Source organism: Ranitomeya imitator, chromosome 5 (genome assembly GCF_032444005.1).
Source record: "Ranitomeya imitator isolate aRanImi1 chromosome 5, aRanImi1.pri, whole genome shotgun sequence".
Lineage (NCBI taxonomy): Eukaryota > Metazoa > Chordata > Amphibia > Anura > Dendrobatidae > Ranitomeya > Ranitomeya imitator.
In genome coordinates this window covers 452,061,784-452,089,547 of record NC_091286.1, presented here as the reverse complement: position 1 = coordinate 452,089,547, position 27,764 = coordinate 452,061,784, and the positions used below count along the sequence as shown (strand labels likewise).

Below are 27,764 nucleotides of genomic sequence, written 5' to 3'. Positions count from 1 at the left end.
GCTCATTACAGTAATGAATATGCGGCTCCACCCCTATGGGAGTGGAGTCGGGTCCATATTCATTACTGTAACCAGGGACCGCGCCAGGAGCAGGTGAGTATTATTAGACAGCTGCCACACACCCTACACTGCCGACCTCTAGGAATGACTCGAGTGTAAGCCGAGAGGGGCAATTTCAGCCTAAATAAATCAGCTGAAATTCTCAGCTTATACTAGAGTATATACAGTAGTTTTCCAGGTGATTCTAATTAAAGGAAAACTAGTTAAAAATGATGTTCCGTATTATTAAGCAGGCCACAGGTTTCAAGAAATATGGGAAATAAAAAGGATCTCTCTGCTGCTGAAAAGCGTTAAATAGTGCAATGCCTTGGACAAGGTATGAAAACAATAGATATTTCACGAAAACTTAAGAGTGATCATGCAGATAAAGGCATAATGAGGAAGGTTTCTGCCAGACAAATTCATTGGATTAAGAGAACAGCTGCCAAAATACCATTACAAATCAGCAAACAGTTATTTGAAGCTGCTGGTGCCTCTGGAGTCCCTTGAACCTCAAGGTGTATGGTTCTTCAAAGTCTTGCTGTGGTGCATAAACCTACAATTCGGCCACCCCTAAACAGTGAAGACTAATTTACAAACAATCTTGTTTACTGAATCATGGGGAATCAGCTGGTAGGGCCCTATAAGGTTCCTGAAGGTGTGAAAATGACCTCTGCAAAGTATATAGAGTTTCTGACTGACAACTTTGTTCCATGGTCTAAAAAGCAGAAACGTGCCTTCTGATTATCATGATTAAGGGAGCTTAGCCTCCAGAAACGCGTTGAGATTCGTACCCATATGGTTTGTACTGAAGTTTGTATCCTCCATATTTAAGTTTGTGAAGAAAGAAAACTTTTTTTCACGGATTTGGTGAAGCTCGACATTTTCTTCTTTTGGATTCTACACGCCTGGTCCGTGCTACCGAAATTCAGCTTATACATCACGGGTGAGCTGGTTTATATTCCTTCTCTTCAACATTTCAAATATAGCTTCATGAACCAGTCACCAGCCAGTGTCTGTCGACGTACAGTTACCAAGTGCTATTGGGTGCATGGAAGATGTGGAGACAGGTGACTAGAAGAGACCAAATTCTTAGGAAAATTTAGAAAGGGGAACAGGGAAGAATTAGATTAGTGAGGTGATAGACCTATCTAAAGAGATGTGTTTTTAAAGCACACTTAAAAATGTGGGGCTAGGTATCAGGGTAGTGCAGTCTGGAAAACTGGCACAGCACAAAGGAAGTCTTGGAGACAGAAGTGGGAGGTTTGAACCAGGCTCTGAGGTATGCGAAAATATCATGACTGATTTGGTTGGTTTTGTCTTGGAAATAAGATTGTCCATTTTGCCGGACAGAGAGCAGAGTTATTGTTTGAGCGCAAACTTATAGTGGATGAAGTTTTCTGCTCAAAGTAATTTTCTCCACTGATGGTTGGCACACATAGAGCACCACTGTAGGAAATGTGTTTACAGCATATGCCGAGGTTGCCATCATCTGTGTCGGGTTGTTCTTCATGTAGCAGGTGCCACTTCATCCAGGGCAGTTTCTAATGTCTTATTATAATGTGACAATATTGAGACTGGATAGGAGAGGGAGGAGATCGGAGCTAAAGATGACTGTAGATTGTTCAAAAGTTGCTGGGTGTTGATGGTATAGATTTCTGTATGTGCGGTAAGTGGGGATGTTCTGAGCAGGACGACAGTTCTTGAAAGAGGAAAAAAAGAAGGCTGTGGTCAGAGAGAGGGAGAGCTAGGATACTGGGAGGATAACCTGAAAAGCACATGGTGATGAAAGGAACATACCAACACCTCCACCTTGTCTACTCTCAGGTCTGGGGGTATGTGAGTGTTTAAGCCCACCGCAAGAGAGAGTAGCAGCGGCAGTATCTAGTGGATTCAGGTTTTAGTGAGCCACTTTAAGGAGCTGGAAATGAAGAAGTTGTAGATGTAGGCGAGTTACACACTGACCGTGAGTTCCGGAGAGCACAATTAAAAGAGATTGGAGAAGGCATGCACTGAATGTTAATAAGATTAGAAGGGTTTCTATGTACAGCAGGAAGAGAGGGGAGATATTGCCAATGACAAGGACAATAAAGAGAATGTGCAGGCCCAACACAGAGGCTAGAGAAGGCAAACTGGACAACATTTTTAATGCTATGAAATAGCAAACATGGTTTTTAGCCCCCAATATATGCATTTAATTTAGAAAAAACAATTGTCTTCAAAGATGGACGTATTGGAAGGTGGGGATGATGCACTGTAATGTATGCAGGTAATGGCTGCTAGCAGGGCCAGACTGGCAATTCTGGCAAATGCCAGAAGGGCCTGTCTGGTCTTGGACTGCCTTGGCTGCTGCATTGTTATCAAGATCTGCATGCTGAAGACGCCCACACTGTTAGCAGTTGTGACACAGCACAAATTCGCTGGCTTCACCTACCCCAGCAGGTCACGGGCATCCTTTTTGTCTGCTACCTGCCGAGGCCAGCACCAACAAGGTAACATGGAAAAACTGCAAAGGTTGCACCATGAATTACCAAGAATGATTACTCTAGAACATTGCAACTGCATTACTGCTATAGAAAAAGGGAAAAAAAGGAAAAAAAAGTGCTATATAGTGTATATATGAAATATACATCTGCAAAATTTCTATGAAAAATATAGTACAAAAGAAGGTGCTTAGGGCATAGATTTGCCAATATATGTGATCCCAACTGCCACATCAAGGCGTCCTTCAAAGTTGGGACCCCGTCCTGGGTTATGTCACGTCGCCTGGGCAACAAAGCTAATGCAGTCTTCGGTGGCGTACGCGCAGTATGCTTTGCCTTACTGTGGGCAAAGCTGAAAAGCATTACTGCGCATGAGCCCGCGCATTATGTCCTGGAACACAGCAAAATACTTCTGGGACATAGTGCACAGGCGCATGCGCAGTAATGCTTTCGGCGTTGCCCGCAGTAGGGCAAAGCATACTGCGCGTGCGCACCAAAGACTGCATGGCGCACGCGCCAACTATGGCGCACGCATACTCTTATTCCTGAAAATAATGCGGAAAACGGACGGATGGGGTGGAGAAATAAAGAGTATACGCCGCCCATCTGACCGGTAAGAAATCATTTTAATATCCTGCCAATTTGAGCTGACAAAGTCCCTTTAACCTCAACCCCATTCAGGGCAGCACGGTGGCTCAGTGGTTAGCACTGCAGCCTTGCAGCGCTTGAGTCCTGGGCTCAAATCCCTCCAAGGACGACATCTGCAAGGAGTTTGTATGTTGTTTGCGTGGGTTTCCTCCAACATTCCAAAGACATACTGATAGGGAATTTAGATTGTGAACCCCATCGGGGACAGCGATGATGATAATGTGTGCAAACTGTAAAGTGTTGCGGAATATATTAGCGCTATATAAAAATAATGATTATTACTTTGACGATCAGTATGGTGGTATTATTATAAGTGTATATGCTGGTAATATTTAGTGACATAGTAACATAGCAAGGCCGAAAAAAGACATTTGTCCATCCAGTTTAGCCTGTATTCCGTCAGAATCCCCAGATCTACGTCCTTCTAAAGAACCTAATAAATGTAAGTTACAATATTGTTACGCTCCAGGAAGACATCCAGGCCTCTCTTGAACCCCTCGACTGAGTTTGCCATCACCACCTCCTCAGGCAAGGAATTCCAGATTCTCACTGCCCTAACAGTAAAGAATCCTCTTTTATATTGGTCAGTAGCGTAGCTACCGGGGGGGCAGAGGGGGCCATCGCCCCAGGCCCCGTGCTCAGAGGGGGCCCACCCGGAGCTACGCTACGGTAACTGTATCGGTGCACGCAGCGCGCCGATACAGTTACCTTCTGCGGCAGAGAGGGAGAATCGATCTCCCAGCTCTGCCGCCGGCTGCTGTGGGGCTCCTGAGCAGGCGGGGGGGCCCGGTGCCAGCAGAGGGCCTCCGCCTGTCATCGCAGGGTCAGCTGTACCGGCATTTAGCCGGTACAGCTGACCGCAGTGATTAGGGAAGGAGCGCTGCACTCCTTCCTCCATCATCCCCCTGTCAGCGTCTGATGTCGGCGACGCTGACAGGGGGCGCGATGATGTCACTGCCCGGCACCCGCTGTCAGGAGACAAGCGGGAGCTCAGAGCAGCGCAGGAAGAAGAGAGGTGAGTATTTTTTTAAGGGGTGCTGCCTTATTACAGGGTCTGCCTATGGGGGGAGTCTGCCTAATGCTACAGGGTCTGCCTAATACTACAGGGTCTGCCTGTGGGGAGGTCTGCCTTATACTACAGGGTCTGACTATGGGGGGGGTCTGCCTAAATCTACAGGGTCTGCCTATGTTGGGTCTGCCTAATACTACAGGGTCTGCCTATGGGGGAGGTCTGCCTAATACTATAGAGTCTGCCTATGGGGGGTCTGCCTAATACTACAGGGTCTGCCTTATACTACAGGGTCTGCCTATGGGGGGTCTGCCAAATACTACAGGGGCTGCCTATGGGGGTCTGCCTTATACTACAGGGTCTGCCTATGGTGGGCTCTTCCTAATGCTACAGGGTCTGCCTAATACAACAGGGTCTGCCTATGGGGGTGCTGTCTTATACTACAGGATCTGCCTATGGGGGTACTGTCTTATACTACAGGGTCTGTCTATGAGGGTGCTGCCTTATAGTACAGGGTCTGCCTATGGGGGTGCTGCCTTATAGTACCAGGTCTGGCTATGGGGGTGCTCTTACAGGGGTGCTGCTTTATACTACAGGGTCTGCCTGCGGGGTGCTACCTTATACTTAAGGGTCTACCTATGGGGTGCTATTTTATACTACAGAGTCTGCCTATGGGTAGTGCATTATACACTATAGAGTAGGCCTATGGGGAGTGCATTATACTATATTGAGGACTATCTGGTGCATTATGCTATAAAGAGGCTATCTAGAGGGGCATACAGTGTGGGGATTACAGTGTTGGAGCCATCAAACAGTTTGGAGGCTACTAAGGGGTCAGTATACTGTGTGGGTGGTACTATACAGTGAGGGGACATTATACTGTGTATAAGAGAGCATCATACTGTGTACACTGTGTGCAGAATTATTAGGCAAGTTGTATTTTGATCGCATGATACTTTTTTTACATGTCCTACTCCAAGCTGTTCAGGCTTGAGAGCCAACTACCAATTAAGTAAATCAGGTGATGTGCATCTCTGTAATGAGGAGGGGTGTTGTCTAGTGACATCAAAACCCTATATAAGGTGTGCTTAATTATTAGGCAACTTCCTTTCCTTTGGCAAAATGGGTCAGAAGAGAGATTTGACGGGCTCTGAAAAGTCCAAAATTGTGAGATGTCTTGCAGAGGGATGCAGCAGTCTTAAAATTGCCAAACTTTTGAAGCGTGATCACTGAACAATCAAGCGTTTCATGGCAAATAGCCAACAGGGTTGCTCGAAGTGCCTTGGGCAAATAAGGCGCAAAATAACTGCCCATGAATTGAGGAAAATCAAGCGTGAAGCTGCCAAGATGCCATTTGCCACCAGTTTTGCCATATTTCAGAGCTGCAACGTTACTGGAGTAACAAAAAGCAGAAGGTGTGCGATACTCAGGGACATGGCCAAGGTAAGGAAGGCTGAAAAACGACCACCTTTGAACAAGAAACATAAGATAAAACGTCAAGACTGGACCAAGAAATATCTTAAGACTGACTTTTCAAAGGTTTTATGGACTGATGAAATGAGAGTGACTCTTGATGGGCCAGAGGCTGGATCAGTAAAGGGCAGAGAGCTCCACTCCGACGCCAGCAAGGTGGAGGTGGGGTATTGGTATCAAAGGTGAACTTGTGGGACCTTTTCGGGTTGAGGATGGAGTGAAGCTCGACTCCCAGACCTACTGCCAGTTTCTGGAAGACAACTTCTTCAAGCAGTGGTACAGGAAGAAGTCAGTATCGTTAAAGAAAAACATGATTTTCATGTAGGACAATGCTCCATCACATGCCTCCAACTACTCCACAGCATGGCTGGCCAGTAAGAAGAAAAAATAATGACATGGCCCCCTTGTTCACCTGATCTGAACCCCATAGAGAACCTGTGGTCCCTCATAAAATGTGAGATCTACAGGGAGGGAAAACAGGACACCTCTCGGAACAGTGTCTGGGAGGCTGTGGTGGCTGCTGCACACAATGTTGATCGTAAACAGATCAAGCAACTGACAGAATCTATGGATGGAAGGCTGTTGAGTGTCATCATAAAGAAAGGTGGCTATATTGGTCACTAATTGTTTTGGATTTTGTTTTTGCATGTCAGAAATGTTTATTTCTAAATTTTGTGCAGTGATATTGGTTTACCTGGTGAAAATAAACAAGTGAGATGGGAATATATTTGGTTTTTATTAAGTTGCCTAATAATTCTGCACAGTAATAGTTACCTCCACAAACAGATAACCTCCTAAAATAGCCAAATCTAAAAAACTCCACTGCAACTTCCAAAAATATTAAGCTTTGATATTTATGAGTCTTTTGGGTTGATTGAGAACATAGTTGTTGTTCAATAATAAAAATAATCCTCTAAAATACAACTTGCCTAATAATTCTGCACACACTGTATAGGGGAGCTGTACAGGCGGCAGACTCGGGACATTATTAAGGGGTTAAATATCAAAAAAGCCCTTTTACCCAGAAAGATTGTAGACCTCAGCTCAAAGAACAGAAGAAACCTCCTTTATGGTAACTTCTTTCGACGTGATTTCCAGTTTTTGCTGGAGGTACACAAGGCATTGAAACAAATGGGGAAGAAAGCTGTTCTGTTTTATTAAGGTATTGGAGAAGTTCATGTGTGCTGTGTTATCACAAGACATAAAGAACACCGCTTTATTGAGAAGAATAACCAGTAGTTCCCATAAAAAAATAACAGAGAAAAGCACTAGACCACATTAGAGTCAACATTATGCAAAGTAATAATAACATGTAACAACCCGGACAATGATCCAGAAACAAAAACTCCCCAATATTTATTACTCTGACATTTGTTTCATTATTCTGTCTCCTTTAAATCACATATATTGAATCTTAGAAATCTCTTGACATCACACAACATTGTTTTAATTTTATCGGTTACACCTATAACATGGTAATTATAAAATCCATAATAGTACCATTTTCTTCATCATAACCACTGCCTCAGACATGGGCAATGTAGATGGGATGTGTGCAAGATTCAGCAGCGAGGTGTCCTCGGCCTCCAGCAGCATCATGGTGACCTGTTGTGTTCCTATTGCTCATTATAAATGCCTGAACTACTACTTGTAGCCACTAGGTGGTGCTGCAGAGCCTTGAATTTCATTTTGAATTACACCTAAAGGGCAACTGTCACTTCAGATTAACACTATTAACCTGCAGATATGGGGTTAATCTGCAAGGTAGAAGGTGCCCATCCGCCGTACTAAAAGTGCATCACCTAGAAAAAAAAATGTAACTTCATTTCTCCTGGGAGCCGCCGGCATTCAGTCACAAAGGCACACCAATGTGGGTGCAGTGACTGCTCTCGGCACCATGAGTGGCAGCTGAAAGCACGCCCCGATATTTTGACTGACAGTCAACTCTGCACTGCTGAGTGTTATTAGGGGTTGAAAAACCACAAGCTTTCAAGCAGAAGCCGATTCTGGAAACTATCCTGTTTTGGAGGAGTTTTTCTTTTCCTGCAGCAGTTTTGAAGAGTTTTGATTGGACAGTGCCTAGTTTGGAGACTTTTCCTTGAGGATCTGCTTCAAAGAAGTAACACACTCATTTTTTCCTCCGAATAGTTTTTCGAAATCTCTTCAGGGGGAAAAAAAGCTAAAAACAATTCTTCATATGAACAGTTAGGCTATATGCACACTGAGTCTTTCCAGACAAGCCATTTGCCTGGAGGGGCTTCACCGGCGTCTTTTACTCTACATTGTCACGAGAAGGAGCATCTCACTTCTGGTAACAAATTCAGGGTTTCGGAACATAAGACAACATGTACACAGCAGTGTCGTTTTGACATTACTGTGCACGTAGTCAATTTGGTGAGACACTTTTGAGCCTCAAAAAGACACCGCGTGCACATAGCCTAAAGTGGATTTCCCATAGAAATGAATGCATTTTAAAAGAGTTTTTGATGGACTTTCTCAGAAGGATTTTGAAGCGTTACCACTGCAAAAACAACTAAAAAAAAACTGAACATACTCTTAGTGTATGTACACACTGATTGTTCTTGCTGAGTATTTGGAGCGGAAACTCCGAATTATTGATGGATTATAATCTATGGTGCGATTCACATGTCTGTGTTTTTTCAAATGTCTGTTTTTTTCCAGTACCATGGATGGGAAGTGCTAATACAAGTCTATGGGTCTGCGAAAACCACATCCAGCTCACGGACGCATGGCGTCAGTGTACAGTCTGGATTTAACATTGAAAAATACTGGAGGAGGTTTGTAATTTACTGATATTTTAAGGCATTGGGTAGTTAAAGGGATTATCCAACGCCTCCTATTCCTGCATTGGGAGGTGACGGTGACTGCTGCTTGCTCGACAAGCCTACACTGGTAGGACAGGTGCACGGGACCTGACAAGCAGCCGTCATTACCACATCAGTAGCTACTTCTAGTGAAGCCATTTTTAGGGATTGGCAGATGACTCGTACAGTTTTTCCCTAGGGTAGGTAAACTTTGGATAAGTAAGGTAAAAGAGTTAGTTACTTTTTGTTTTCTGTAAAATTTCCTAATATGTGCCAGTACTGTACACTTTATATTCCCCAAGTACCATACTATAACACTATCACATTAATCATCATGTCATTGTACCATGCAGGTGCCTGTGATTCTGGCTTTGTTTTCCTCAGCTGCAAAATTCATACTTTTACTTAATGTTGATTTTTTTTTTAGTTTGTCTTTCTTAACAACTTCTACACCGTAGTTGCCATTTTCGAGTCCTTTGGTGTAAGATCCCTTTTTCCACCACAGATTCTTGTGCGGTTTAGATCTGTTGGTATCCGGATGACTTTCTCTTGTGCCAGATGAAGTAGATTACTATTGCTAGAATTATGACGACAATCACTACTACAGCAATTATCACAGCAGTGAAATTACGATCATACGAACACATCTCCTCTGCAAAGACAAAACAAATGTCAGTCAGCTGCAAGAAAGCACCTCCAAAATACGACGCTCTACAGTGACGACGTTCAGACCAAAAGATTTCTCCATTGGCATACACAAGCTAATTGGTTAGTTATTACTTTGGCACATTGACTATGCTTCTGAATATTAATAGCATTTTAAGTGTTTCTTAGATTCAACTATGACATTTGCTTTGGACTGTAAAATAAAAAATCTCACCAATAAACTATGGTAAAAGTCGGAAATTGATGTGAGTTGTGGATTTCATCCTTTCCAATGCATTTTTTCTTCTATTTTTCTTAGGATACGCAGAAGGACTAAGTTATAGTAATTTGCAGATCTGATCTGGGTCTGCTATGACTAACGACTACTGCGAAGTGCAGTCAAGTACAAATGTTCTTCTGTTCTCAACCTTCACACACTGGGGAGACTCTTCTCGTAACAATTGATTCACTGAAGATTACTGTATGTGATGGTTAATAATGACCGACATCTAGATTGTATCTAATACATATAAAGCTGTGTGTTGACTTTATGCCTGTTGGTTATTTCATGGACAATACACCTGACAGCAAGCCAAAACAGAAAAGCAGAACATGCGACAGCTTATTTTGAATTAATGCACATGATATGTGGTTTTTGTTTCAAAATGGCACTGTGATAATCACAAGTTGTGTAGGGTGAAGAGGAAGTTAATGTTGCAGACGCACACATCTAATATATAATTGCCTAGAATACTACTTTCTACAATTTGTGCCAACTTCCTGTCCGGAGCTAATGTCCGGAGCTAATGTCCGGAGATAAGTGACGTCAACAGTGTCCAGTGTCTGATTGGTTGCCGCCTGCTGCGAGCGACCAATCAGAAACGTGCCGTACTGTGACACACTCCGCCCGCCATTTTGGTGTGATTTTTGAATTTTTACCTCACAGCAAGTTTCTACTGCGTGGAGGCGGGCCCAGTGACGTTGCTCTTCAAGCTCCTGCCGAATTTCGTCAAAAAAATGATAATACCATTTACCAAAACTATATATATTTAGTTGTGAAGTGGTTCAGTGACATTTTCACACCAATTTTGAACTTTTGTTTGGTGTTTTCTCCATATACTGCCTATTATTTTTGTTCTTTCTTACTATTATTTATTACTTGTATTATTCTTACATTTGAATAAATAAAGTATATATGGATTCTAGACTCCCGATTCTTTAGAATCGGGCTGCCATCTAGTTAAAAAATAAAAAGCAATGGGGAAGATTTATGAAATGTATTAAATATCGGCAGCATAAACTTATGCTAGAAAATGTGGAAACACGCCAGGTTATCATGCTGGATGATAAATTGGATGCGTCACAACCTTTGTCTAATTTTATACCATACTTTATACCATTTTGTTTGACTTAGTGCATGGCAATATCTTGCGCCAAAATTTACTTACTTTGAAAATCCATGTTAGAATGGCTGTATTATTGTAATATTTTAATATCAGACTAAAAAAGCATGAAAAATACCCATTTATTTTAATGTGGATTTTCAAGCTAAGTACTCCAGCCACACCAAGTCTAATAGATCTGCAGACCACTGTCTTGAATGGAGCAGAGGTGCACATGCTCCACTTCCACTCCATTCATTGTCTGGGACTGCTAGCACTGTACTCAACTTTCTCTTGCGGTCCCATGTAATGAAGGAGCCCTGATCTCAGGATTGCTGAGGTTTAGTGATGAGCGAACATGCTCTGATAACGTCTTATTCGCGCATGCTCGAGACTTATCCGTGTTTCTTGTAGTGCTCATATATTATGTTCCAGTCTCCGCGGCTGCATGATATGCAGCTGTTAGACAGCCTGAAGACATGGGGATTCCCTAACAGACAATCCCCACATGTGTTCAGGTTGTCTATCAGCTGCAAACCATGCAGCCACGGGGACTGGAACATAATATATGAACACTACAAGAAACTTGGATAACACCCGAGCATGCTGGAATAAGACGTTATCCAAGCATGTTTGCCCATCAATACTTGGGTTCCCAGTTGCAAGTCTTTCAGTGTTCAGCAAGTTATCCTATATCCTATGAATGAGGGAAAGCTTGTTTTTTGGGGGGTATAACCCATAAATAATGATGGTAGTTTGTCTTGGGAAATCTGGTGACTGATCCCAATATCAACGACGATCTGTCAGTGGTCCGACAGAAACTGCTGATTATCTGATGTACGTGGGGGTTCATCACTGTTTCCCAGTGGCCCAAAAAAGCAAAGTTCAAACGTGTTGAATTTCATTTTGCCTGTGGGAGGTAATCCACTACTATAGTCTTCTGGCAGTGTTTTTATCCAAATGAAAGCAGATGGCAAGTGTATAGATGTCAGGGAATAACTGATGTCAGACATTAATCTCTGGTGTATGGCCACCATCATTTTATTCAGAAATAAGGCAATACTTCCATACAATAAACTATTATCAAGAATAAATAACGAGTCATATAATGTACTGTTCTATTCACTTCCCAGTAACAGTTATTATAGTTAAAGCATCGGTAAAATAATTACATTCAGATTTCACAACATGAGGCAATAAAGAATTAATAGGATATTATGAATATACTTGTATTTCAACATGTAGGTCATTAATATATAAATAATATGGAATATGGAGAGAGGATATCCTCAGTTCACGGCAATGCTGCTAATATCCATGCATGAGAAAAGGCAGTTCATTGGGGGTTTCTTAAAAAGATGCACTAAAATAATGACATCGGCCATTGTGTCATGGGTTTCCTATCACAGATCCCCTACTGATCCTATAAAAAGGAGTAGCAGCGCTGATTATGTTTTCTGCTGCATGACTGTGCTTTAGTCACCTAAGGTGCCAAGACCTGCAACACTGCTAAAATCACCGTGAGACCCTGTTCTGTGGTCTCTTGTAGTATATGGACACTGCAAGCAACTGTTACCTGCCAAGTACATACCAGGGACAATAAGAAAGGCCAAGTCTGCCACTGGTCAGACTGTCCTTGCTATTTCAAGGGTGCTGATTGATACTTGTATCACTACCAGAATAAAATCTAAAATGCCATTTAGTATGTATACATAATATCAAAATCATTACATCATCAAGATATATAACAATCTTAACAAATTAGGAGAAAGTTAACAAAACAATTGTAAATATAATCTAGAATAAAAACAATGAATAGGTTCCCTGCAGTAGATAAATAGTAGTAATGCATGTAAATAACAGAGTGCACTTATTTGACTTTTTTTTTTAATAAAAAAAAGGTAAAAGGCAGAATCGTCTTTCTCAGTGTGATATGATCAAATATGTAAGGACCCACAGCTCTGCCCTCCTCCGCAGGTCACACATCTCACTGCTGACACCTACTGTGAGTGCAAGCTGGGAGCAGAGCTATGTGTCATTACAAACACTTCTTTGCATCTATCCCAGCAGTCATCAAATACTAATAGCTGGCACAGATACAGAGTTGTGAATGTGACATACTATAGCTACTCATGGCACTGACAGTGTGGGGGAGAGCCACAGTGTGTCACAAACTGCTCTGGATCTGTGCCAGCTCTTTGGGCAGTATTCCCCAATGTCTGGGATAGATGCAGAGAGGTGTTTGTAATGACACATAGCTCTGCTCTCCTCCCCACTTGTAATCACAGTAGTTGGCAGTGTGATCTGTGTACATTTCCTACCATATGACACTGAGACATCTGCTTTTCACTGCGGGCATTTTTTCTCCTGCATGATGCAGCCTGTTTATGATTGGCACCATCATACAGGAGACAAAGTAAATCTTCCCCAGAGAAGAATTTATAATAACGTCCCTTTTGTTGAAGGAGAATTTGGCATATAAACTTTAAAAGCTTTTTTGCAACGGGGAAGACAAATAAAACAAACACTGTTTCATTCAGTTCTGCGTCCACTATTCCATGATGTGTCCGGTCTAATATGCCTAAACTGGTGAAATGGAACCCAAACACCCGGCAGCATGAATCAGAGACCGGCTCTGTTATTGCAGCCAGGTATCTTTATCTCTGCTGTGATGTTTCAGAGAACATAGCTTAAAATGGAATCTTGACCATGTAACGAACGGTACCGTCACACTATACGATTTACCAACGATCACGACCAGCGATACGACCTGGCCGTGATCGTTGGTAAGTCGTAGTGTGGTCGCTGGAGAGCTGTCACACAGACAGCTCTCCAGCGACCAACGATGCCGAGGTCCCCGGGTAACCAGGGTAAACATCGGGTTACTAAGCGCAGGACCGCGCTTAGTAACCCGATGTTTACCCTGGTTACCAGCGTAAAAAAAAAAAAACAGTACATGCTTAAATTCCGGTGTCTGTCCCTTGCCGTCTGCTTCCCGCACTCACTGACTGCCGGCCGTAAAGTGAAAGCACAGCACAGCGGTGATGTCACCGCTGTGCTCTGCTTTCACTTTACGGCCGGCAGTCAGTCAGTGCGGGAAGCAGACGGCAAGGGACCTGACGGACACCGGAATGTAAGTATGTAGTGTTTGTTTTTTTTTTACATTTACGATGGTAACCAGGATAAACATCGGGTTACTAAGCGCGACCCTGCGCTTAGTAACCCGATGTTTACCCTGGTTACAAGCGAACGCATCGCTGGATCAGTGTCACACACACCGATCCAGCGATGACAGCGGGAGATCCAGCGACGAAAGAATGTTCCAAACGATCTGCTACGACGTACGATTCTCAGCAGGATCCCTGATCGCTGCTGCGTGTCAGACACAGCGATATCGTATGGATATCGCTGGAACGTCACGAATTGTACCGTCGTAGCGACAAAAGTGCCACTGTGTGACGGTACCCTAAGATTACGACTTGTGGAAGTATGTGCCCACCTGCTGCTCTCCTCCCCACTCAGCTAGTTTGATAGATCTCACCCTATATAACACTAGATGAGTGGGACATAGAGAAGTACATTAGAACTAGTCACCTAGTCTCCGGGTGACATTTTAAAATACTTTTCTCTAGAACACACATCATTTCGTAGTTAAACATACATGGCTACAATAGTGCAGCCAATGTCTGATTCATGCAGCCATGGTTCGGACAGTGTACACCAGCTGAAAGGATATTGTGGTATAAAAAAAATGCATGTTTTTTTCTCCAAACCATTCCTCTCTTTTCCATAGGCTTTATATGGTGGTAAACGTCAAGTGAAATAAAGGGGTTATCCAGAGCTTTTTTTTTTCCACAGTGGACCTAAGAACTAACAGGTAACTAATTAGCTGCCCATTCTGCTTGCCCTCAAATCTCTGCTGGCTCAGAACAGTCACAGACCGCTCCTTCTGGCGATTTTGCTGACGCCATATCGACAGAGCAGCTGCTTCTCTTTCGCTCTGCTCTCTTGACTGCCGACTAGGCAGCAAAGAGCCGTGATTGTGTAAAGGCAGAGAAGTCGTCTGGACACCCTTCCTGAGGATTTCTCATGTATTATTGTCTGACCTGCTGCTTTAATGTGTCTGATTTTATGTGAGCTGCTGTTTTCCTGAGCGATTGGAGATGACATGGTTAACTATTAGTAACAGCCCAGGTGGGGAGGAGTTAGGTGGGCATTAGGAATGGAGTTCCCCTTCTAGGCAGTTACTAAGCTAGTTCTGAAGGAGAAGTAACCTCCATATTGCAGACCAGCACAGTTCTGGGTTGTGTGTAGGGGAGAGACTAGAAAGAGTGTGCTGGAGTACTCAGGTAGTAAGTCCTGAAAGCAAGCAACTAAAAGTTCCTACCTACAGCAGGCAAGTGGTCACCTATAGAGAGGAAATTTACAAAAAAAGTCTGTGTTTGCCAGGCCTGGAGGCCTTAGTGAAGAAATATGGGACCGTGCAGGCTGGGACACATTCATATAGGGAATGGCAGTTGGGAGACTGATCCTTATATACAAAGACCGTAAGATTGTGTGTGGGAAGTCACAGCGACACATATTGACCAGTGTGACTCTTATATTGACAGGGTGAAAGTGCCCAGGGAAATTTGCTGTATAGATGTAATGTCCTTCACAAGCTATGTCAACCGTCAAGATTATACAGCTGTATTTCACAGAAGATAACCTAACATAGTGTCATGCCTGCTAACATTTGTATATATGTTTTACAAGTTCATCCAGTAAAGAAAAATGTATTTTCGTATCCACGTCTTTCTCATTCATCTGGAAGCCGTTGGGTCCTGGCTGCCACCTAAATCGGCAGTGTGTGGTCTGTAGATGCATAGAAATGAGGTCGTAACACACATCCAGTCTGGTAAACCATCCTATGGTGTTTGAGGACACTGAAGTAATACTCATTTGAGAGCTCACTTACAACCGCCGATGACAGCTGGCTCCCCGCAGCATACCTGCAGGAAGCCAGCTGTCAGTCAGCATGATATCTGCAGTTATGCCTCATTACCAAACAGTCCAGAAGAGGAAGAGCTGCTCTGCTGATGTGAGGCAGCCGAATTGCCAGCAGGAGCGGTCCGTGACCACTTTAAACGGTGCCAGGCATAATAGGCTGATAGTTAGCATCTACCTGTCTGTTAGTCTCGGAAAACCCCCTTTCGATCTTCTGATTAGCTCATGGTCTAGCGGTGGGACACCCGCCAATCACCAAATTCTCACATATCCTTTTGGATAAGTGATAACTTGTTTTAACCAGACAATCCCTTTGATCCCAAAAGCTTCTCCCAATAACTTCTCGCTAAGCTAAAAAGACTGTCAATTTGTAAGTTACGTTGGTTATGATAAATACTGCAAAGGAAAAATACGCATCCATTACTCCCAGGAGAACAGGTCGGCAGTGCAAGGAGTTAAAACCAACTGATGAAGTCATCTACGATAAGTAACGGTGAGACATTCAGATTTGTTCATATCCTGAAATCCGCCGTCGTCTTCTTGTAAGCAGGAACACGACGAGGACTATAAGTATCAGCCCCACAACCGCCAAGGACACACCCACTGGGATTAACAGTTTGTTTCTGTCTGCAAAACAGACTCTTTCTGCAAGTAAAGTCACAGCAGAAATTGGCAGATGAAACGTCACATCTGGAGAAGATCGAGCTGCGCGGTCTCCCATACAGCAGCCTGATAACTGTCAGCCACGTCTCCTGGTGTCTGTGACTGCTACATTCAGTGTACTGTCATTGCACACTGTGTCTGTACACAGCCTAAAGTATATGTCGCCAGCTTTTCCCAATGTATACATACTTTAGGCTGGGGCTTCACAGCGACTTTTTCCACAACACATTTCGCATGGCCAAAGATGGCAGGGTGCAGCGCAATACAACGTTATCAGGACTGACTGTGACAATCAAGTAAAAAAAATCTGGATTCTTTATGACTTACTGCTGTCACGTTACCCACATGGTCACAATGTGACCCCTTTCACCTGTATTGCTCTGCAATGTAGCAGCGACACTTAGAGAACTTTTGTTGCGCGATAGTTGTTGAGAGGCCAAGGTTGCTATGTAGCCCTAGCCTTAAAGGGGTTGTCTGGCCTTAGGGTACAGGCCTGCCACCACTCTATGTAACTACATACTTGTGAATCCTCACAGCTCGCTGTGAGAATTCTCCATGAGCGGGCGATCATGTGGCCGCAAGTATACGATTTGCATACTTCCGTACAGATTCTGACTGGACGTGTCCGGCCTTGCTCAATTCACTTGCATGAAGTGAGGCCCCACATGTCTACTCAGCACCGGAGAATGCCGACATAGAGTGACTGCAGACGTGTACCCTAAGGCCAGACAACCCCTTTAATGTTCCATAGGCCATGATTCACCACACGAAGGCCACAAGTGTGTCAGGCTGTTATATGGCTATATACCCTTTGTTTCACTGTTGAGGAAAGACTGCATTCTACACATATACTGAGAGCCACCGCAAAAATCATATACCATGCAGGGTAAGGTTTATATATATATATACAGTACATCGTCCAATCCAGGCAGTGGCCATTGTCAGGTGTTTCGTTCCTGAAAGTATACGGCCAATCCTGCACCTAAACACAATTTACTGAGCTTTAGGCCTCACTCAGACATTTGTGAGCCATGTACAGGTTCTATCAGTGTTTTCACTTCTAGGCCACGTACCCATTATATTCTATGCTGCTAATTACATGTCTGAGTGATCCTCAAAAAACCCCCAGAAATGTTTGTTTTTAATCAGTCAGGAACAAGATCACCCATACTTGTTCATGGAAAATCATGGACAGCACAGATTGTCTGTTTTTAGCATAATGGGTAAGAGAAACTTTGCAGTTGATTTATTTTAGTTTTTGGATCAAAAAGACTGATGAAAATCAGATTTTTTTTGCGTAACAGAAAAATCACTGACGTCTGAATGAGGCCTTATTTAGAGTAGTAGTAATCACATGCTTGTGGGTGAGGCAATTATTAGATGGGGAAGTAACTGGCAGCACACAGTGCTATAGCAATGTGCGGGGTATTCAGCAAAATTGGGATTAAAGTATTGTAACCTAATGTATGCAGGTTTTAAAAGTGAAAATTTTGGCCTGTTCTGGTTCGGATTAGTGATGAGCAAACGTGTTATTTATGAGCAAAGGTGCTATCTGAGCATTCTCGAGTGCTAACCGAGTGTCTTCGGCGAGTATGTTCGAGTCCTCGCCCCTGCATGTCTCACGGCTGTTTGTTAGGCAATCCCTGCATGTGTTGCAGCTGTCGATCAGCCACAAGATATGCAGTCGTGGGGACTTGAATATAGTATTCGAGAATGCCGAATACACTCGATTCGCATACGAGCATGCTCGGATTACATCTTATCCGAGCACGTTCACTCATCACTAGTTAGGACATTATCACGATAGTAACCATAAAAAGACAACAAAGTATAATGCACCGTGTCAGTGTGTTCTTGAAAGTGGAAACCTTTTTTTCTATGGTGAGACAATTTAAAAAATACACTGCTCAAAAAAATAAATGGAACACTTAAACAACAGAATATAACTCCAAGTAAATCAAACTTCTGTGAAATCAAACTGTCCACTTAGGAAACAGCACCGATTGACAATCAATTTCACATGCTGTTGTGCAAATGTAATAGACAACAGATGGAAATGATTGGCAATTATCAAGACACCCTCAATAAGGGAGTGGTTCTGCAGGTAGGGACCACAGACCACATCTCAGTACCAATGCTTTCTGGCTGATGTTTTGGTCACTTTTAAATGTTGGTTGTGCTTTCACACTCATGGTAGCATAAGACGGCTCAGGTAGTGAAGCTCATCCAGGATGGTACATCAATGTGAGTTGTGGCAAGAAGGTTTGCTGTCAGCGTAGTGTCCAGAGGCTGGAGGCGCTATCAGGAGACAGGCTAGTACACCAGATGTGGAGAGGGTCGTAGGAGGGAAACAACCCAGCAGCAGGACCGCTACCTCAGCCTTTGTGCAAGGAGGAGCACTGCCAGAGCCCTGCAAAATGACCTCCAGCAGGCCACAAATGTGCATGTGTCTGCACAAATGGTTAGAAACTGACTCCATGAGGATGGTCTGAGTGCCTGACATCCACAGATGGGGGTTGTGCTCACAGTCCAAAACCATGCAGGACACTTGGCATTTGCCACAGAACACCAGGATTGGCAAATTCACCACTGGTGCCCTCCATGTTCTCACCAGAGGTAGCCTGACTGCCATTAGGTACCGAGATGAGACCATGTGCTGGTGCGGATGGCCCTGGGTTCCTCCTAATACAGGACAATGCCAGACTTCATGTGGCTGGAGTGTGTCAGCAGTTGATGCAAGATGAAGGCATTGAAGCTATGGACTGTTCCGCCCATTCCCCAGACCTGAATCCGATTGAACACATCGGAGACATCATGTATCGCACCATCCACCAACGTCACGTTGCACCACAGACTGTCCAGGAGTTGGCGGATGCTTTAGTCCAGGTCTGGGAGGAGATCCCTCAGGAGACCATCCACCGCCTCATCAGGAGCATGCCCAGGCATTGTAGGGAGGACATACAGGCACGTGGAGGCCACACACTACCGAGCATCATTTCCTTGTCTTGAGGCTTGAGGCGTTTCCACTGACGTTGGATCAGCCTGTAACTTCATTTTCCACTTTGATTTTGAGCATCATTCCAATTCCTGACCTCCATGGGATATTAGTTGTGATTTACATTCATTATTTTTAGGTTTTATTGTTCTCAACACATTCTACTACTATGTAATGAATAAAGATTTACAACTGGAATATTTCATTCAGTGATTTTTAGAATGTGGGATTTTAGTTCCCTTTATTTTTTTGAACAGTGTATATACATCAGTGATAAAGTACTTAGTGTTCTATACAATGTTACATTCAAATAACAAACTGTTAATAAACTTCCAGGTTGCTTTTGCCAATGTTTTGTTTGGACACCTTACAAAAGTTGTGACTTTTGATTTAGAAAACCTAATGTTTAAAATGGAATTTGACACCAAAGCAACCAATATGCTTCAACACGAAATGTAGTTACTTAATACGTTTCTATGCTTTTATTCTGTTATATTTTTCTGTTAATGACCACAATGTGAATGTGTACCTACACATTGCACCTATAATAACAGGTATGCTGGCCCATGTTTTTGTATTTCTTGTACTCAGTACATGTGGAGGTATGGCTGCCTCCTTGGTCTGTCCACCACTATATATTCAGCTCTGCACAAGCAGGTGTAAAAGTCAGGCCCAGGTCCAGCTTTGCCCCCATCTACATTAAAGTCCGCTGGCGCATAGTTAGGTGAGTTACTAGTGGGGACCACCCTGATAGGGTTCACCTTGTTGCGGTGATACAACTTTCATGCTTTTTAGATAAAAAAAAGCAAAAAAGTACCCTGCACAGTACCCTATGTTTTTTTTAATGTGTTACTATTTACTTACAGTAGAGTTCTATGCATTGTTTTTATTCTAGGGATACTAAATAAGGAAGAAAGATACCATTCGTTACCAGCCATGGTGCTAGGCACAGTACATTTTAACTGCCTCAGCTACACTTGGCCATCATTACATGTTTTGGAATTCTCCTCTTAGGGTACTTTCACACTAGCGTTTTTTTAAATCCGTCACAATGCGTCGTTTTGCAGAAAAAACGCATCCTGCAAAAGTGCTTGCAGGATGCGTTTTTTCCCCATACACTTCTATTGACGACGCATTTGCGACGGATTTGCACACTTCGCATCCGTCTTGCGACGAATGCGTCGTGCTTTGGCGGACCGTCGGGAGAAAAAAACCCTACATGTAACGTTTTTTTCTCCCGACGGACCACTTTTTCCGACTGCGCATGCGCGGCCGGAACTCCGCCCCCACCTCCCCGCACCTTACAATGGGGCAGCGGATGCGCCGGAAAAATGCATCCGCTGCCTCCATTGTGCAATGCAACAAACGCTAGCGTCGGAATCTCTCCCCGACGCATTGTGACGGGGAGATTCCGACGCTAGTGTGAAAGAAGCCTTAAACATATTTGGGCATGTTACATCTTGCCAGGTAGGTATGATACCCACCTTGTTATGCTACTGATAGTTTGCATATTACATGGTCTGGCTGTTGCTACAGTCAAAACCCAACCATAGCTGGCAAATTGCTGCAAGTAAACTTTCAAAGTTGTGCTGGCCTTGACCAACTATGGCTGTGCTTTCAACCACAGCAACAGCCAGACTGTGTCGTTTTTAAAACCAGCTCTGTCTGGCTGTCGTTCCACACAAAAAAGCAGTTTTGCCAATGATTTCATGTGCACACTACCTGGTGTGACAGGCAAACATGACCTACATGACAGCTTTTGGCGCACAATAGTGCTGAGCGAACATGCTCTGGTAAGGTGTTATGCGAGCATGCTCGCGTGGTAAGCGAATGACTTTGGCGTGCTCAAAAAATATGTTCCAGTTTCAGGCAATCCCTGCATGTGTTGCGGCTGACGAACAGCTGACATGAAGGTGCCAGAACTCGACCATATTTTTTGAGCACGCCGAAGTCACTTGCTTACCACACGAGAATGCTCGCATAACACCTTACCAGAGCATGTTCACTCATCACTAATGCTAAACCTCAGTGTAGAAAGCAGAATCAAGATATTTCTTTTTTGTACAAATTCAATACCATCTATCTAAATACAGTACATCATAATTTCATAGTATATTCTACCTGTTCTCTTGGGTATGTTCACATGTGGCATAATTGCAGCAAATTTTTCTGCAGCAAAAACCAAAGTTGGGGCAGGAAAAACGCTGTGTACAATATGTGCATTTTTGCCTTTTTACATTTTTACTAGCTATTTTAATTCATTAATTTGAATGTGTGAAAAACACTGTAAGCATTGTCGTGCTGGAGATGAAAAAAATGCAGCTGGGCTCCAGGATCGCACTAAAAAAGCAAGTAGCGTCTGCATGGGACTTCTCATTGATTTTGTAACATGCTGGGTATTTTATGCACCAAATACACTGAATAAAATGTGCAACAAAAATGCTGCAATTACCCGCGTGTGACCTTACCCTTAGAGTAAAGTTATTCCTGGTGCTTAATACTGCTGTAATTGTGCCCATTCTAGGATTGCCATTCATTTACATAATGTTCGTTTTATCCACTCACCTTTGCCAAAGTTTCCATCCTTAATGTCAAAAGCCTGGAGTTTGACCTCTGCCAATACAAGTTCCAAGTTATCTGCCAGCTTTACTGTTGGTGTTCTTTTACATGCCACAGAGTACCCAACATCTGTAGACAGCAGCTTCAGTTTGCCAGAAGTGCCATTCCATCGTCCTTAAAAAAAATACAGAAACATGATGACAAGTAAAACAATGTTTCCATGTTTTGGTCTTCAGGGCAACAAGCATCAGTGTGATATGGAGGTATATTATCTTTATTACATTTACGTTCGGGTGAATAGTGTTACCTTCACAGTCTCAGTCTTAAACTGTCTAATATCCTGCTTTCTAGATTTGACAAAAAATGAGCAGGACCCTGGTCCTATAGCCCCATCGATCTGTGGTCACTGGACTAAGCCCTTGAGAACCTATTGCTATCTGCCAGCATCATTGATGCCTCTACTGATTAGTAGACTGGGTTGAAAAGTGATGCATGCATGACAGAGTAGGGCCCACTAATCATAAAAAGTCCCGGAATGCCAACAGGTATGAGGAGATTCACTGGGCACTAATCCAGTGGCTACATTGATAGTCCGTGGTCAACGGGCCAAGGCATTGTGAACCTCCTCATATTTGCCGTTATCAATAGTGCCTCTACTGAATGGTAGGCTCTTTTAGTTGTAGAGTGATTCATGCATGTCATTGAGTTGGGCTCACTAATCATAAGAAGCATCGGATATGCCGGTAGGTAGGAGAATGTTCATACAACTGTGGTCCAGTGGCTGTAGACTACTGACGTAGCCACTGGACCAGGGTCCAGCAAATCATTTTGCTCAACTCTATTAGTTTCCAAAAAACTCTGAAACAATTTTAGATGTAAGGAGGATTTTCCAACCTAAATAAAAATGTTATATGGGCCAATAATGATATAAAATAATATGAGAGGCATGCCTCGCTTCAACACAGGTTGATCCAGTTTTCTCAGCTCAGAAGACATGATGTCCCATCCTTCGGTCATGACTGCTGAGGCCTGTTATTGTCTGCTGTGTTCAGGTGATTGGGAAGTGGTGTCATCACCTCATTTACCATTTTATTCCATTAACTGCCTTCAGAGAAGTTACTATACTATAGTGCCACTAAATTACAAGTTAGTTCACAATAGACAATAGAATTTAAAGCACCACTGCAGCGTATCTTTTTATTTGAGCCCTGGAGTAGTGCTGCTAATCTAAGTTCCCTGCCCATAGTCAAATACACACCAGTATATTATGTTATAATATATGCTGCTGCTCCAGTCCCCACCATCTTGTGACCACAACTTCTGACCAAAATTGAGTGATAACGGTCACAACTTCTCACTGTAAGTCTATGAGAGCCTCGTTTTGGCTTCCTTCTGGTTCTAATAATTGAGTTGTGACTTCCGGATCTTTCCAGCAAACACTGGAGCGATATGGCAAGTCAGAAACTACTGGAGACCCACTGGAGCGGCACCAATAAAAGATAAAGATGGTAGCAGGTAAGTATAGAACGAGAGGCATGGAACTTACATTAGTGACACCATTCCAGCACTGCAATAAAAAAAATGCTGGAGTGGTGCTTTAATAATGTTTTAATAGTGCCAATAAAGATTTGGTTCATACGCTAGAAGACACCATAAACCATGTTCATCACATTATCCTACCTTCTGAAGCCACATGCAGTTGTACAGAAACCTCTTCGATGTAATAAATCTTTTCTTCCTGCAAGTGAATAATTGTACAAGGTAATGAATAAAGATTCAGTATCCAGTTCAACGAGAGCACTCTTTTCTTGCCTCCGGCACTTTACTTGTTGCCCTAAACATTTAATCATCGGATGTTTGGCTATTAGACCCCACATTTGAAGCGGTGGTGTGGCTGCTCATGTTTGCCCATTGGAGATTCTTAAAGCAACTTAGTATTTTCCCTCTAGGCCGACATCTCCAAACTTCACAACATTGTAGATAAACCACCACTGGTCTAACGTGTGTACCTCCCGAGAAGCTCACTCTGAGGCCGGCGTCACACTACCGTGTTTTATGGACGTAAGAGAGGTGCTGAAAATACGGATTGCATACAGTACAATGCTTCTCTATGCCCCAGCTCCTATCAGCCGTATTTTACTGATCCGTATTTTACGGTCTTCTACGGCCGTAGAAAATCGTAGCATGCTGCGTTGGTCACCGTATTACGCAAAAAATACGCCAATGAAGGTCTATGGGGGCCAGAAAAATACGGATTACACACGGACCAGCAGTGTGACTTGCGAGAAATACGCAGCGGTGTTCTATAGAAAAGCCGGCAATTCAGTGCGGTGTACAGTAAAATCACACTGACAGCTTACAATAGAATAGCTAAAATAAATGTCTACACATAGTATAGGGATATATATATATATATATGTCAGTGAGACACATATATGTATATATATTAATATTTCATACAGCGCTAGATAGCTTAAAAGCCGGTAATTCAATTGCCGGCTTTTGCTATCTCCTTCCTAAACCCGACATGATATGAGACATGGTTTACATACAGTAAACCATCTCATATCCCTTTGTTATTGCATATTCCACACTACTAATGTTAGTAGTGTGTATGTGCAAAATTTGGGCGCTCTAGCTATTTAAAGGGTTAAATCGCGGAAAAAATTGGCGTGGGCTCACGCGCAATTTTCTCCGCCAGAATGGTAAAGCCAGTGACTGAGGGCAGATATTAGCCTGGAGAGGGTCCATGGTTATTGCCCCCCTGGCTAAAAACATCTGCCCCCAGCCACCCCAGATAGGTGTCATAATTGACGCCTCTCCATTGTTAATCTGGCTTAATGTCACCTTACAATAGCAAGGTGACATTAACCCTTCATTACCCCATATCCCACCGCTACACGGGAATGGGAAGAGAGTGGCCAAGTGCCAGAATAGGCGCATCTTCCAGATGTGCCTTTTCTGGGGTGGCTGGGGGCAGATGTTTTTAGCCGGGGGGGGGGGGGGGGGGGGCAATAACCATGGACCCTCAATTTTGGAACCAAATTTTTTGTTAGGGAGTTATAAGGGTTAAAAGTTGACGAGCGATTTCCCATTTTTACAACACCATTTTTTTAAGGATCACATCACATTTAAAGTCACTTTGAGGGGTCTATATGATAGAAATTAACCGAGTGTGACACCATTCTAAAAACTGCACCCCTCAAGATGCGTAAAACCAAATTCAAGAAGTTTATTAACCCTTCAGGTGTTTCACAGGAATTTTTGGAATGGTTAAAAAAAAATGAACATTTAACTTTTTTTCACAAACAATTTACTTCAGATCCAGTTTGTTTTATTTTCCCAAGGGTAACAGGAGACATTGGACCCTAAAAGTTGTTCTGCAATCTGTCCTGAGTACGCTAATATCCCATATGTACCTAAACGGTAGAAACCCCCCACAAGTGACCCCATATTGGAAACTAGACTCCCTAAGGAACTTATCTAGATGTGTTGTGAGAACTTTGAACCCCCAAATGTTTCACTAAAGTTTATAACGCAGAGCAGTGAAAATAAAAAATCATTTGTTTTTTCCACAAAAATGATTTTTTAGCCCCAATTTTGTATTTTCACAAAGTTAACAGGAGAAATTGGACCTCAAAAGTTGTTGTCCAATTTGTCCTGAGTACGCGGATACCCCACATCTGGGGGTAAACCACAGTTTGGGCGCACGGCAGAGCTCAGAAGGGAAGGAGCACTGTTTGACTTTTTCAACACAGAATTGGCTGGAATTGCCATGTCGCGTTTGGAGAGCCCTGATGTGCCTAAACAGTGGAAACCCCCCAATTCTAACTCCAACCCTGACTCCAACACACCCCTAATCCTTACCACACCCCTAACCCAAACACCCCTAACCCTAATCCCAACCCTAACCACAACCCTAACCCCAACACACCCCTAACCCCAATACACCTCTAACCCTAATCCCAACCATAACCCTAACCACACCCCTAACCCTGACACACCCCATCCCTAATCCTAACCCTAATCCCAACCGTAAATGTAATCCCTAATCCAAACCCTAACCCTAACTTTAGCCCCAACCCTAACCCTTATATTGTAGATAAACTTGGCACACACGTGATCAGATGCAAGTGAAATTTAATTGAAGGAGAGTACATACAATATTGACGTTTTGGTCTCAGGTTAGACCTTCATCAATGTACCTCTCTTAGCGAATTTCATAGATAAACGTTTTAACGGGAGATTTAATCCCACTCTTTTTGCGTCCTGTTCTGCTATAGATATTAGGCCACTTATAGCGCCAGTGCTGTGCTGATCGGACGCGGTATCCACCGCTCGTCCTGAGATGAGGACCTGTCAGGTGTGGGTTCCTGACAGAGGCCTAGCAGAAAGGATAGAGAGTGACGGAACCGCGCCTGCACTACCTTGCGGCAGTATCCTAAGGAAGGACACGAAGCGAAGGATATTGTGGAAAAGTGAGAAACGAGATCACAGCACAAAGGAGAGCCAGTAGGAGTTGTGCCCCGAGAACGGCAACATCCTACTGAGGCGCGTAGCCGGTGACCGGAACACCGAGGGAGTAACTGACTTCAAGCATTACTTCAAATACCGCAGGACAGTTGATTACAGGTTGGCTGTCTACCATACATCACCTAAGAAGACATAGGGGGCAAGCGTGGAGAAGGGCGTCTCTAGGGTCCCAGAATAGCTCCGAGCCTTCCCGTCAAACGGGTGCGTCCTATCCAGATAAACTTGGGGGACGGAGAGAGAGAGAGAGAGAAAGAATGAACACGAGAGTTGTGAGGACTATCCCGAATGCTCAGCAGGGAAGAACTACAACACACAGGCGCTAGTGGTAGGCACTGATTTTCACCTGCAAAGGGAACTCTGGATGTGCCTTCGGACCGGCCGGTCTCAGACAGCCCTGTTAACAGTGCTCTGGATTGAGGATCCCGAAGTCTTCAGTAAAAGGTAAAGAGACTGCAACCCTGTGTCCTCGTTATTAACTGCGCCTCACACCATCGCCACCTACACTACTGGGAAGCCCTGGGGATATACTTCACCTGTGGGAAGGTAAACCATCTAGTTGCCATTCCATCACCCCAGCGGACCCCTAAGCAGCGTCGGTCACCCTGACCGAACACCACAGGTGGCGTCACGAACCCTTGACAAACTACCATCACCCCTTTTATTGGATGCCCCTTAGCAGGGTCACGGACCGGGTCCAGCCACCGTGACATCCCCAGCACCGAGACAGAGGACCGGTACCGAGTAACCTGTGGCCCTGTTTCCGATACCCGAAACTTCTCCATTTTTCGTCTTCTTGGGTTGGATGAGGGCTTATTTTTGTGTGCCGAGCTGACTTTTTAATGATACCATTTTGGTGCAAATACAATCTTTTGATCACCCGTTATTGCATTTTAATGCAATATTGCGGCAACCAAAAAATCGCAATTCTGGCGTTTTGACTTTTTTTCTCATTATACCGTTTAGCGATCGGGTTAATTTTTTTTTATATTGATTGGGCGATTCTGAACACGGTGATACCAAATATATGTAGGTTTGATTTTATTATTTTTTTTATTTTGAATGGGGAAAAAGGGGGGTGATTTGAACTTTTATATTTTTTTGTTTTTTTAATATTTTAAAAAACTTTTTAACTTTTGCCATTCTTCAATAGTCTCCATGTGAGACTAGAAGCTGCAGTAACCCGATCGGCTCTGCTACATACAGGCGATGATTAGATCGCCTGTATGTAGCAGAATTGCTGATTTGCTATGAGCACCAATGATCGGCGGCGCTCATAGCAATCCGGCAGTGACATGTCATGTCAACCCATCGGTGACCCACAGTCACTTGACGATCGGCGGGATTTCCAGCGCGCTTGACGGTAGCGTGTGTTAAATGCTGCTGTCAGAGTTTGACAGCGGCATACAGCCACGGGTGGATCGTGATTCCATCCGCGGCTGTTAGAGGCACATATCAACTGCTCAAAACAGCTGACATGTGTCAGGAAAGATGTGGGCTCATTGCTGGAGCCCACGTCAAAGGGAG

The 27,764-nt window shown here is 43.6% G+C and overlaps 1 protein-coding gene across 2 annotated transcripts in view; it reads right to left on the bottom strand.

Moving 5' to 3' along the window:
* Positions 1 to 6,784: 6,784 nt before the first annotated feature.
* LAMP3 (lysosomal associated membrane protein 3) overlaps positions 6,785 to 27,764 on the bottom strand; it is a 47,321-nt gene continuing 26,341 nt past the window's right edge. For both annotated transcript variants that reach the window (XM_069727241.1, XM_069727242.1), the window contains 3 exons: positions 23,388 to 23,445; positions 21,714 to 21,881; positions 6,785 to 9,129 (listed from right to left, as the gene is read on the bottom strand). In XM_069727241.1, coding sequence (XP_069583342.1) covers positions 8,996 to 9,129; positions 21,714 to 21,881; positions 23,388 to 23,445 — 360 coding nt within the window. In that variant the 3' untranslated portion in view covers positions 6,785 to 8,995. The remainder of the gene's footprint in view (positions 9,130 to 21,713; positions 21,882 to 23,387; positions 23,446 to 27,764) is intronic.